Source organism: Neovison vison, chromosome 6, assembly GCF_020171115.1.
Source record: "Neovison vison isolate M4711 chromosome 6, ASM_NN_V1, whole genome shotgun sequence".
NCBI lineage: Eukaryota > Metazoa > Chordata > Mammalia > Carnivora > Mustelidae > Neogale > Neogale vison.
The window spans coordinates 211,037,786-211,051,165 of record NC_058096.1 but is presented as its reverse complement, the minus strand read 5'-3'; the positions used below and the strand labels follow the sequence as shown (position 1 = coordinate 211,051,165).

Genomic DNA, 13,380 nt, shown 5'->3' with positions numbered 1-13,380 from the left:
TCAATGTGAGAAAGGAATCCATTAAAATCCTTGAGGAGAACACATGCAGCAACCTCTTCGACCTCAGCCACAGCAACATCTTCCTAGGAACATCACCAAAGGCAAGGGAAGCAAAGGAAAAAATGAACTACTGGGATTTCATCAAGATCAAAAGCTTTTGCACAGCAAAGGAAACAGTTAACAAAATCTTCTGACCATTTTTCATATGATTGTCTGTTTTGTGTATGTTGAGTTTGAGGACTTCTTTATAGATCCTGGATATCAACCTTTTGTCTGTACTGTCATTTGCAAATATCTTCTCCCATTCCGTGGGTTGCCTCTGTTTTGTTCTGTTTCCTTTGCTGTGCAGAAGCTTTGGATTTTGATGAAGTCCCAAAAGTTTATTTTCGCTTTTGTTTCCTTTGCCTTTGGAGACATATCTTGAAAGAAGTTGCTGTGGCGGATATCGAAGAGCCTACTGCCTATGTTCTCTTCTAGGATTCTGATGGGTTTCTGTCTCACGTTGAGGTCTTTTGTCCATTTTGAGTTTATCTTTGTGTATGGTGTAAGAGAATGATCAAATTTTATTCTTTTCCATATAGCTGCCTAGTTATCCCAGCACCATTTATTGAAGAGACTGTCTTTTTTCCACTGTATATTTTTTCCTGTTTTTTCGAAGATGACTTGCCCATAGGGTTAAGGAACCATATCTGGGCTCTCAACTCTGTTCCACTGGTCTATGTGTCTGTTTTTATGCCAGCACCGTGCTGTCTTGGTGATCACAGCTTTGTAGTAAAACTTGAAATCAGGTAACGTGATGCCCCCCATTTTATTTTTATTTTTCAAGATTTCCTTAGTGATTCGAGGTCTTTTCTGATTCCATACAAATTTTAGGATTATTTGCTCCAGCTCTTTAAAGAATACCGGTGGAATTTTGATCGGAATGGCATTATAAGTGTAGATTGCTATAGGCAGTATAGACATTTTAACAATGTTTATTTTTCCGATCCAAGAGCATGGAATGGTCTGCCATCTTTTTGTGTCTTCATCAATTTCTTTCATGGGTGTTCCGTAGTTCCTCGAGTACAGATCCTTTACCTCTTTGGTTTTGTTTATTCCCAGGTATCTTATGGTTCTTGGTACTATAGCAAATGGAATTGATTCTTTAATTTCCCTTTCTGTATTTTCATTATTAGTGTATAAGAAAGCCACTGATTTCTGTACATTGACTTTATATCCTGCCACATTGCTGAATTGTTGTATGAGTTCTAGTAGTTTGGGTTCAACCTGAATAGACCAATAACTAGTAAGGAGATTGAAGCAGTGATCAAAAACCTCCCAAAAAACAAGAGCCCAGGACCTGTCAGATTCCCTGGGGAATTCTACCAAACTTTCAAAGAAGAAATAACACCTATTCTCCTGAAGCTGTTTCAAAAAATTGAAGCAGAAGGAAAACTTCCAGACTCTTTCTATGAAGCCATCATTACCTTGATCCCCAAACCAGGCAAAGAACCTAACATAAAGGAGAATTTCAGACCAATATCACTGATGAATATGGATGCTAAGATTCTCAACAAGATCCTAGCCAACAGGATCCAACAGCACATTAAAAAGATTATCCACCATGACCAGGTGGTATTCATTCCTGGGCTACAAGGATGGTTCTACATTCACAAATCAATCAATGTGATACAACAAATTAATAAGAGAAGAGAGAAGAACCACATGGTCCTTTCAATTGATGCAGAAAAAGCATTTGACAAAATCCAGCATCTGTTCCTGATTAAAACCCTTCAAAGTATAGGGATAGAGGGAACATTCCTGAACCTCATCAAATCTATCTATGAAAGACCCACAGCAAATATCATCCCCAATGGGAAAAAGCTTGTGTCCTTGCCGTGGAAATCAGGAACACGACAAGGATGCCCACTCTCACCACTCTTGTTCAACATAGTATTAGAAGTCCTAGCAATAGCAATCAGACAACAAAGAGAAATAAAAGGTATCCAAATTGGTAATGAAGAAGTCAAATTCTCTCTCTTCTCAGATGACATGATTCTTTATTTTTTTTAAAGATTTTATTTATTTATTTGACAGAGAGAGATCACAGGTAGGCAGAGAGGCAGGCAGAGAGAGAGAGGAGGAAGCAAGCTCCTTGCTGAGCAGAGAGCCCGATGAGGGACTCGATCTCAGGACCCTGAGATCATGACCTGAGCCGAAGGCATTGGCTTAACCCACTGAGCCATCCAGGTGCCCCTGACATGATTCTTTATATGGAAAACCCAACAGACTCCATCCCAAAACTACTAGAACTAATACAACAATTCAGAAATGTTGCAGGATACAAAGTCAATGTAATTTTAATTTTTTATTTCTTTTCAACATAACAGATTTCATTGTTTTTGCACCACACCCAGTGCTCCATGCAATCCGTGCCCTCACTAATACCCACAAGCTGGTTCCCCCAACCTCCGACCCCCTGCCCCTTCAAAACCATCAGTTTGTTTTTCAGAGCTCGTAGTCTCTCATGGTTCACCTCTCCTTCCAATTTCCATCAACTTTCTTTACCATATTTTTGTTCTAAACTCTCTTTCATCCTATGATCAAAGGATCATAGATCAATTCCAGACAGGAGCTGGAATTATGGCTAGTAATGCTCTGAGAATGGAAATTGTGACTGAGGGTCCCACAAGTTATTCCTCTAAAAAGATAGAGGTCTTTCCTAACTCTCCCAGTTAGCTGAATGGGAATCTCAATGGTGGTCAATTTCTTGTACAGTTATTTGAAATAAAAGTGAATAACCAGCCATTATGAATAGTGCTTTCATATATCAAAAAAATCAAATCTAAGAAGCAGTAGATTATTCTTAATATTCTCAGTTCTGTTTACATTGGTTATTTAATCAGTCAGCTGTTGCTTCATGACAAGCCATGCTAAATGTAAATGATATAAGATAATGTTTTTTTTTTTAAATAGCATGGGGGCCTATGATGGAAAAGTCTTCTGGTCTCCACTGGTCTCCTCTTGAGGCCGTGGTCATTTGTGGCTCAGCTGGAAATGCTCCATTCATACTAGCGTGTTTTCACATTTGGGGTCTCTTGCTGGTGGTAGGCTGGTCTAGGTTGACCATGGTTACAATTGCTGAGCTCTGTTTTACATATTTTTACCTCTCACAGCAAGGTAGTCTGGACTTTGTACGTGGCAGAGGCAGGGTTACAAAGGAGCAGCAAAAACACACTATGACCCCTTGCAGCACATTGTCATTTTCAGCATATACATTTAGTCAAGGAAAAAACAACCCTGACTAAGTTCAGTTGCTAAGTCCAGATTCAAAGTTGGAGAAACAGACTCCACCTCTCAGTGGAAGGAGCTTCACAGTCACATTACCAAGTACATGGATACAGAGATAAGTATTGAATTGTGGGCATCTCAGCAAAAGGTCTACCACAAGTACAATTTTCAATTTGATAAACTTTTATTGGTGTAGATCATAAAGCGAACATAGAAAAAAATCTAGTGCTGCATAATACAGTGATTTAATAATTCTACACATGACTTGGGCTCATCAATGTGAGTATGCTCTACATCAAAAACCAATGATGAACTATACAGTGACTAACTGAACATATTAAAAGATAAAATATATTAAAATTGGAATGGGTTTTCCATATAAAGAATCATGTCATCAGGATCTATAATGAACTCCTCAAACTCAACCCACACGAAACAGGCAAACATATCAAAAAATGGGCAGAAGATATGAACAGACACTTCTCCAATCAAGAAATACAAAAGGCTATCAGACACATGAAAAAATGCTCATCAACATTAACCCTCAGGGAGATTCAAATTAAAACCACATTGAGATATCATCTTACACCAGTTAGAATGGCCAAAATTAACAAAACAGGAAACAACATGTGTTGGAGAGGACGTGGAGAAAGGGGGAACCCTCTTACACTGTTAGTGGAATGCAAGTTGGTACAGCCTCTTTGGAGAACATTGTGGAGATTCCTCAAGAAATTAAAAATAGAGCTTCCCTATGACCCTGCAATTGCACTCCTGGGTATTTACCCCAAAGATACAGATGTTGTGAAAACAAGGGCCTTCTGTACCCCAACGTTTATAGCTTCAATGGCCACGGTCGCCAAACTATGGAAAGAACCAAGATGCCCTTCAACGGATGAATGAATAAGGAAGATGTGGTCCATATACTCTATGGAGTATTATGCCTCCATCAGAAAGGATGAATCCCCAACTTTTGTAGCAACATGGACTGGACTGGAAGAGATTATGCTGAGTGAAATAAGTCAAGAAGAGAGAGTCAATTATCATATGGTTTCACTTATTTGTGGAGCATAACAAATTGCATGGATGACATGGGGAGATAGAGGAGAAGGGACCACTGGGTGTGGTGCAATAATAATGAATACTGGATGGCGGGGTACTAGGAAGAGGCGTCTTTTCAGCTGGTACCCCAAAGTGAGCTGATTACCTACCAAAGAACTCTGATCACCCATGAAATCAGCCTGAGATCAGAATTATACACGTCTGGATCTCTACAGGGGCAGAAGACGCCAGTGAGCAGGTAAAGCGGAATGGGAACAGCGGACTGATATCGGAAGATAAACAAAAGGGGGAGGGAGCCACCAGAGGCGACCGGTGCAAAAGTAACACCCCGATACGAGCGAGAGTGCCCTGCGTCTGGGGACCAGCATTAACTCGGAGACTGGTTGAAAGCACTCCAAAAGAGCAAAGGATCGCGGGGGCAAATTGTGGGAATCGGGGCGGCTAGGGACAGGGGCTTGAGTCCCCGGTCCCAGACCGCCTCCCCGGCGCGGAGGCAGAGAGAGTGCGGCGGAGAAATCGGCTCCTGGTCCCTAAGCCGCCAGCGTGCCCCAGAGCGCGGGGTTCCGGCTCCGGTGAGGGGATGGGAGCCGCGCCGGTCTGCAGAACGCGCGCTAGCCCTACCACAAAGCTTGAGATGCGCGTGCACGTCGCTCCAGCTCTCCTGGGTTTCTAAGGCCCTGGGGAGCTTCTTGACCCGGGCCATTGTTTCAAAGTCTAAGCCGCGCGCCCGCGTAACTCTTCCCCGGACAGAGGCGCGCAAAAGCCCAGCCTGCGGCTTACGGACCAGCGCCCCGTTCTCAGTGCCCCAGACGCGCGCCCGACCCACAGCCGCCTCTGAAAAGAGGTGCGCGCAAGCCGGGCACTCCCAGCCCCGGCCAGCGGCAAAATCTCAGTGTGCGATCGCTGCTTGGAACCTCTCTGGCGGTCAGGAGCTCCCAGACAGCCGCCACTGCCTTGGCTTTGGGGACGAGCAAAAGATCCTGCGCCCCCAGGGGCTTTAACTTGGAACCTGCACTGCCAGCGTCCAAGGGGGAATTTATTCAGCTTCTGCACCCAGACTGAGGCTTCTGAGACGGAGATCAGGAAGTGTTCCAGGGTGCACCTTGACTGCACCAGAGTTGATACATCCAGCTACATCTGTTCAGTCTTCTCCCACCAAAATGACTAGGAGGAGGAATGCCCAACAGAAGAAAAATACAGAGGATGGACCTTCCGCAACAGAGCTAACGGCTATCAACATAGACAATATGTCGGAAAGAGAATTCAGGCTAACAATTATCCAGGCAATAGCTAGGTTGGAGAAAGCCATGGATGACCAAACAGAATTGATTAGAGCCGAACTGAAAGCGACCAGACAGGATGTTCACAATGTTAGGGCGGAGCTTAAAGCTACCAGGGAGGAGGTCCACAATGCTCTCAATGAGTTCCAATCCAATCTAAACTCTCTCAAAGCTAGGGTAACTGAGACAGAAGATAGAATTAGTGATCTGGAAGACAAACAGATAGAGAGAAAGGATCAGGAGGAAGCCTGGAACAAACAGCTTAGATCCCACGAAAGCAGAATTAGGGAAATAAGTGATGCCATGAAGCGTTCCAACGTCAGAATTATTGGAATTCCTGAAGGGGAGGAGAAAGAAAGAAGTCTAGAAGATGTCGTGGAACAAGTCCTTCATGAAAACTTTCCGAATCTCGCGAATGAAACCAGCGTTCATGTACTAGAGGCTCAACGGTCTCCACCCAAGATTATACACTCCAAAAAAACATCACGACACCTGATAGTCAAATTGAGAAATTATAATTGTAGGTATAATCTCTTGAAAGCTGCCAGGGCAAAGAGGCTCCTTACTTACAGAGGGAAGCCCATCAGAATAACGTCAGACCTGTCCACAGAGACCTGGCAAGCCAGAAGAGGCTGGCAAGATATATTCAGGGCACTAAATGAGAAGAACATGCAGCCAAGAATACTTTATCCAGCAAGACTGACATTCAAAATGGATGGAGAGATAAAGAGTTTCCAAGACCGGCAAGACTTAAAAGACTATGCAACCACCAAGCCGATACTGCAGGAAATATTAAGGGGGGTTCTATAAAAGAGGAAAAATCCCAAGAATAGCATTGAACAGAAATATAGAGACAGTCTACAGAAAGAAAGACTTCAAAGGTAACTCGATGTCAATAAAAACGTATCTATCAATAATCACTCTCAATGTGAATGGCCTAAATGCACCCATAAAACGGCACAGGGTTGCAGATTGGATAAAACGACAGGACCCATCCATATGCTGTCTACAAGAGACCCATTTTGAGCCTAAAGATACACGCAGACTGAAAGTGAAGGGGTGGAGAAGCATCTTTCATGCCAATGGGACTCAAAAGAAGGCTGGGGTAGCGATTCTCATATCAGATAAATTAGACTTCAAACTAAAGACTGTAGTCAGAGATACAGAAGGACACTACATAATCCTTAAAGGGACTATCCACCAAGATGATCTAACAATTGTAAATATCTATGCTCCCAATATGGGAGCAGCCAATTACTTAAGAAAACTGTTAATCAAGATAAAGAGTCATATTGATATGAATACACTAATCGTAGGTGATCTTAACACGCCTCTTTCAGAATTAGACAGATCATCGAAGCAGAAAATCAATAAAGAAACAAGAGCATTGAACGACACATTGGACCAGATGGACCTCATAGATATATACAGAACATTCCACCCTAAAACAGCAGAATACTCATTCTTCTCAAGTGCACACGGAACCTTCTCCAGAATAGACCACATACTGGGTCACAAATCAGGACTCAGCCGATACCAAAAGACTGAGATTATTCCCTGCATATTCTCAGATCACAATGCTTTGAAACTGGAGCTCAATCACAAGGAAAAGTTCCGAAGGAACTCAAACACCTGGAAGCTAAAGACCACCTTGCTTAAGAATGCTTGGATCAACCAGGAGATCAAAGAAGAACTGAAACAATTCATGGAAACCAATGAGAATGAAGACACTTCGGTCCAAAACCTATGGGATACAGCAAAGGCGGTCCTAAGGGGAAAATATATAGCCATCCAAGCCTTGCTCAAAAAAATTGAAAAATCCAGAACACACCAGCTGTCTCTACACCTTAAAGAACTGGAGGATCAACAACAAATCAAACCAACTCCACACATAAGAAGGGAAATCATCAAGATTAGAGCTGAGATCAATGAGGGAGGAACCAGAGATACAGTAGAACGTATCAATGAAACTAGAAGCTGGTTTTTTGAAAGAATCAATAAGATCGATAAGCCACTGGCTACACTAATCCAAAAGAAAAGAGAGAAATCCCAAATTCATAAAATTATGAATGAAAGGGGAGAGATCACAACTAACACCAAGGAAGTAGAAACAATCATCAGAAGTTACTACGAACAGTTATATGCCAATAAGCTTAGCAACCTTGATGAAATGGATGCATTCCTGGAAAAATATAAACTACCAAAATTGAACCAGGAAGAAATCGACAACCTGAATAGACCGATATCTAATAACGAGATTGAAGCAGTGATCAAAAATCTCCCAAAAAACAAGAGCCCAGGACCTGACGGATTCCCTGGGGAATTCTACCAAACCTTCCAAGAAGAAATAACACCTATTCTCCTGAAGCTGTTTCAAAAAATTGAAGCAGAAGGAAAACTTCCAGACTCTTTCTATGAAGCCAGCATTACCCTGATCCCCAAACCAGGCAAGGACCATACCAAAAAGGAGAATTTCAGACCAATATCACTGATGAATATGGATGCTAAGATTCTCAACAAGATCCTAGCCAACAGGATCCAACAACACATTAAAAAGATTATCCACCATGATCAGGTGGGATTCATCCCTGGGCTACAAGGATGGTTCAACATTCGTAAATCAATCAATGTGATACAACAAATTAATATGAGAAGATAGAAGAACCACATGGTCCTCTCAATTGATGCAGAAAAAGCATTTGACAAAATCCAACATCCGTTCCTGATTAAAACGCTTCAAAGTATAGGGATAGAGGGAACATTCCTGAACCTCATCAAATCTATCTATGAAAGACCCACAGCAAATATCATCCTCAATGGGAAAAAGCTTGCAGCCTTCCCGTTGAGATCAGGAACAAGACAAGGATGCCCACTTTCACCACTCTTGTTCAACATAGTATTAGAAGTCCTAGCAACAGCAATCAGACAACAGAGAGAAATAAAAGGTATCCAAATTGGGAATGAAGAAGTCAAACTCTCTCTCTTCGCAGATGACATGATTCTTTATATGGAAAACCCAAAAGACTCCACCCCCAAACTACTAGAACTCATACAGCAATTCAGCAGCGTGGCAGGATACAAAGTCAATGTGCAGAAATCAGTGGCTTTCTTATACACTAACAAGGAAAATACAGAAAGGGAAATTAGAGAATCGATTCCATTTACTATAGCACCAAGAACCATAAGATACCTGGGAATAAACCTAACTAAAGAGGTAAAGGATCTATACTTGAGGAACTACAGAACACTCATGAAAGAAATTGAAGAAGACACAAAAAGATGGAAGACCATTCCATGCTCTTGGATCGGAAGAATAAACATCGTTAAAATGTCTATACTGCCTAGAGCAATCTATACTTTTAATGCCATTCCGATCAAAATTCCACCGGCATTCTTCAAAGAGCTGGAGCAAATAATCCAAAAATTTGTATGGAATCAGAAGAGACCCCGAATCGCTAAGGAAACGTTGAAAAACAAAAATAAAGCTGGCGGCATCACCTTACCTGATTTCAAGCTTTATTACAAAGCTGTGATCACCAAGACAGCATGGTACTGGCATAAAAACAGACACATAGACCAGTGGAACAGAGTAGAGAGCCCTGATATGGACCCTCAACTCTATGGTCAATTAATCTTCGACAAAACAGGAAAAAATATACAGTGGAAAAAAGACAGTCTCTTCAATAAATGGTGCTGGGAAAGCTGGACAGCTATATGTAGAAGAATGAAACTCGACCATTCTCTTACACCGTACACAAAGATCAACTCAAAATGGATAAAAGACCTCAACGTGAGACAGGAATCTATCAGAATCTTAGAGGAGAACATAGGCAGTAATCTCTTCGATATCAGCCACAGCAACTCCTTTCAAGATACGTCTCCAAAGGCAAAGGAAACAAAAGCGAAAATAGACTTCTGGGACTTCATCAAAATCAAAAGCTTCTGCACAGCAAAGGAAACAGTCAAAAAAACAAAGAGGCAACCCACGGAATGGGAGAAGATATTTGCAAATGACAGTACAGACAAAAGGTTGATATCCAGGATCTATAATGAACTCCTCAAACTCAACCCACACGAAACAGACAAACACATCAAAAAATGGGCAGAAGATATGAACAGACACTTCTCCAATCAAGAAATACAAATGGCTATCAGACACATGAAAAAATGCTCATCATCATTAGCCCTCAGGGAGATTCAAATTAAAACCACATTGAGATATCACCTTACACCAGTTAGAATGGCCAAAATTAACAAAACAGGAAACAACATGTGTTGGAGAGGATGTGGAGAAAGGGGAACCCTCTTACACTGTTGGTGGGAATGCAAGTTGGTGCAGCCTCTTTGGAGAACAGTGTGGAGATTCCTCAAGAAATTAAAAATAGAGCTTCCCTACGACCCTGCAATTGCACTCCTGGGTATTTACCCCAAAGATACAGATGTCGTGAAAAGAAGGGCCATCTGTACCCCAATGTTTATAGCAGCAATGGCCACAGTCGCTAAACTATGGAAAGAACCAAGATGCCCTTCAACGGATGAATGGATAAGGAAGATGTGGTCCATATACACTATGGAGTATTATGCCTCCATCAGAAAGGACGAATATCCAACTTTTGTAGCAACATGGACGGGACTGGAAGAGATTATGCTGAGTGAAATCAGTCAAGCAGAGAGAGTCAATTATCATATGGTTTCACTCATTTGTGGAGCATAACCAATAGCATGGAGGACAAGGGGCGTTAGAGAGGAGTAGGGAATTTGGGTAAATTGGAAGGGGAGGTGAACCATGAGAGACTATGGACTCTAATAACAATCTGAGGGGTTTGAAATGGCGGGGGGGTGGGAGGTCGGGGTACCAGGTGGTGGGTATTATAGAGGGCACAGCTTGCATGGAGCACTGGGTGTGGTGAAAAAATAATGAATACTGTTTTTCTGAAAATAAATAAATTGGGAAAAAAAAATACATAGGACTACTGCCTTATAGATAAAATAAATAAATAAATAAATGAAACTCAAAAGCTACCTAAAAAAAAAAAAAAAAAGAATGTACGTATAACTAAAATATTGTAATCACCAAAAAAAAAAAAAAGGAAAAAGTGATTGCAAACTTTTTCCTAGCTCTAAAGGTTATGAAGTTACGGAACTTCGTCAAGAAGAGAACAAAAATGAAATAACAAAACAAGAAGGGGCGCCTGGGTGGCTCAGTCAGTTAAGCATCTGCCTGCGGCTCAGGTCATGATCCTGGAGTGCCAGGATCGAGTCCCACATCAGGATCCCCGCTCATCAGACAGCCTGCTTTTCCCTCTCCCTGCTTGTGCTCTCTTGCTCTCACTCTCACTCTCTCTTAGATAAATAAAATCTTTAAAAAAATAAAATAATAATAATGAATACTGTCATGCTGAAAAATAAATAAATAAATAAATAAATAAATAAATAAATAGCTACCTGTGGTGACTAAGACCAGCTTTCCCATGGAGTAGTATTCAGTAAATCAAAAGAAAAAATAATCACTATGCTATATTTTATTTGAGAAGAAATTATTTTTAAAACATTTCTGTAGTCCTTTGAATAAGAGACTATGTCCAATTCTTCACATTCGAGCCTAGAAATGATATTGAGACATAGGAAAATGACAAAGGGAAAATCACTTGGATATCAGAGATATCACAAAGCTTAATAAAATAAGTTACATCAAGCAGATAGAGTCAATTATCGTATGGTTTCACTTATTTGTGGAGCATAACAAATAGCATGGAGGACATGGTGAGTTAGAGAGAAGGGATTTGGGGGGAATTGGAAGGGGGATGTGAACCATGAGAGACTATGGACTCTGAAAAACAATCTGAGGGTTTTGAAGGGGTGGGTGGTGGGAGGCCGGGGTACCAGGTGGTAGGTATTAGAGAGGGCACGGATTGCATGGAGCACTGGGGTGGTGCAAAAACAATGAACACTGTTATGAGGAAAATAAAACAAATATAAATAAAATAAGTTACATACACTGTATGAGACATCAAATCACAAACAAAGAAAGTCTACTAAATAAATTAAGGAAACAAGCTCTACTTCCACCCTCATGGTAAAAATTCACAACTTCTGACTCAAAGGTTTTGGGCCCTGCAATACAGGCATTTCTTTAGCTCCAAGATGTTTCACCCTTTTAGAGCTGCCATCCCAGAGAATCTCATCAGAGCCCTCTTTATGTCTTTGTTCCTCAGGCTGTAGATGAATGGGTTCAGCATGGGTGTGACCACAGTGTACATCACCGAGGCTACTGCACTTGAATGGGAGTTCTGGGTAGCAGCAGAGCTAAGGTACACTCCTAGGCCTGTACAATAAAATAAGGAGACAACTGAGAGGTGAGATGTACAGGTGGAAAATGCTTTATACTTGCCCTGAGCTGATGAGATCCCACATATGGAGGAAACTATCTTACCATAAGAGTAAAGGATCCCAGCCAGGGAAGCACCACCCAGCAACATAGCTGAAAAATACATCACCATAATATTAAGAAAGGTGTCAGAACATGCAAGTTGGATCATCTGATTGAGTTCACAGAAAAAGTGGGGGATTTCCCCCTCTATGCAGAAGGACAACTGCAATAGCATTAAGGTTTCTAACAAGGAATGCAGGAAACTTATGCCCCAAGTCACTAGAACTAGTAGTCCACACAGGCAGGGGTTCATGATGACCAAGTATTGGAGGGGGTGACAGATGGCCACAAAGCGGTCATAAGCCATTACAGTCAGGAGAAAGACATCTAATCCTGAAAAGAATAAAAAAAAATACATCTGGCTGAGGCAGCCTTCGTAAGTAATCACTTTGCTCTGTGTCTGGATGTTCCTCAGCATCTTGGGGATGGTGGTGGAGGTGAAACAGGTGTCTGAAAAGGACAGGTTCACCAGGAAGAAGTACATGGGGGTGTGGAGGTGGGAGTCAGAGCTTACAGCCAGGATGAGCAGCAGGTTTCCAAACAGAGTGATCAGGTACATGGAGAGGAAAAGCCCAAATATGTGCGGCTGCAGTTCTGGGTCCTCTGAAAATCCAAGAAGAAGAAATTTTGACATTCCTGTATTGTTTCCTGGATCCATTGTTGGAGCCGACTACCACTATAGGGGAAATAATAAGATTAATTTTCACAGAATTGAACATTGCTTACATTGTGGAAAAGCTACAAATTATATTTTCCAGTAAGGGAATTAATTTCAATATTTTGTGAATGGATCTGGCTCCCTTGAGAGGATACTCAGTTCCTCTCTGATTAGGAATTTCCATCCAAACATAAGATTGCTCTGTTCCCCAACAGGTCAGGTATTATAAAATTTTAATAAGAAATTATATCACACATTTTAGGAAATCTAGAATGTTGAAACTGTTTGAAAAATTCCTAGTCATTAAGTAGAGGGTGCAGAATAGCAATAGTCCCTATAACTCAAGGATGGGGATATGATAGAAGCAAATGTAAAGACTAATTAATCATGAGATGGGGACAGATGCCATGAAAACAAAAACAAAAACAGAAGCAGTTTAAAGGAGACAGTGGGTGGGGTGTTATGGTGAGTGTTCAGGCAAGACTGGCTAAGAAGGTAATATTTGAATAAAGACCTCAAGGAGGAGAGGGTGGAATACAGGAGGTCTTCCTGGCAGAGGGAACAGTCAGTTAAAAGGTGGTGGGTATTATAGAGGGCACGGCTTGCATGGAGCACTAGGTGTGGTGAAAAAATAATGATTAATGTTTTTCTGAAAATAAATAAATTGGAAAAAAAAAAGGTGT

General features: G+C 41.4%; 1 protein-coding gene across 1 annotated transcript; it reads right to left on the bottom strand.

Moving 5' to 3' along the window:
• Nucleotides 1–11,742: 11,742 nt before the first annotated feature.
• LOC122910222 (olfactory receptor-like protein OLF4) lies at nt 11,743–12,598 on the bottom strand. Its single transcript, XM_044254880.1, is given in 3 exon segments — nt 11,743–11,790; nt 11,792–11,958; nt 12,244–12,598. Coding segments are annotated over 3 exon segments (570 nt in total).
• Between the last annotated feature and the right edge of the window lie 782 nt (nt 12,599–13,380).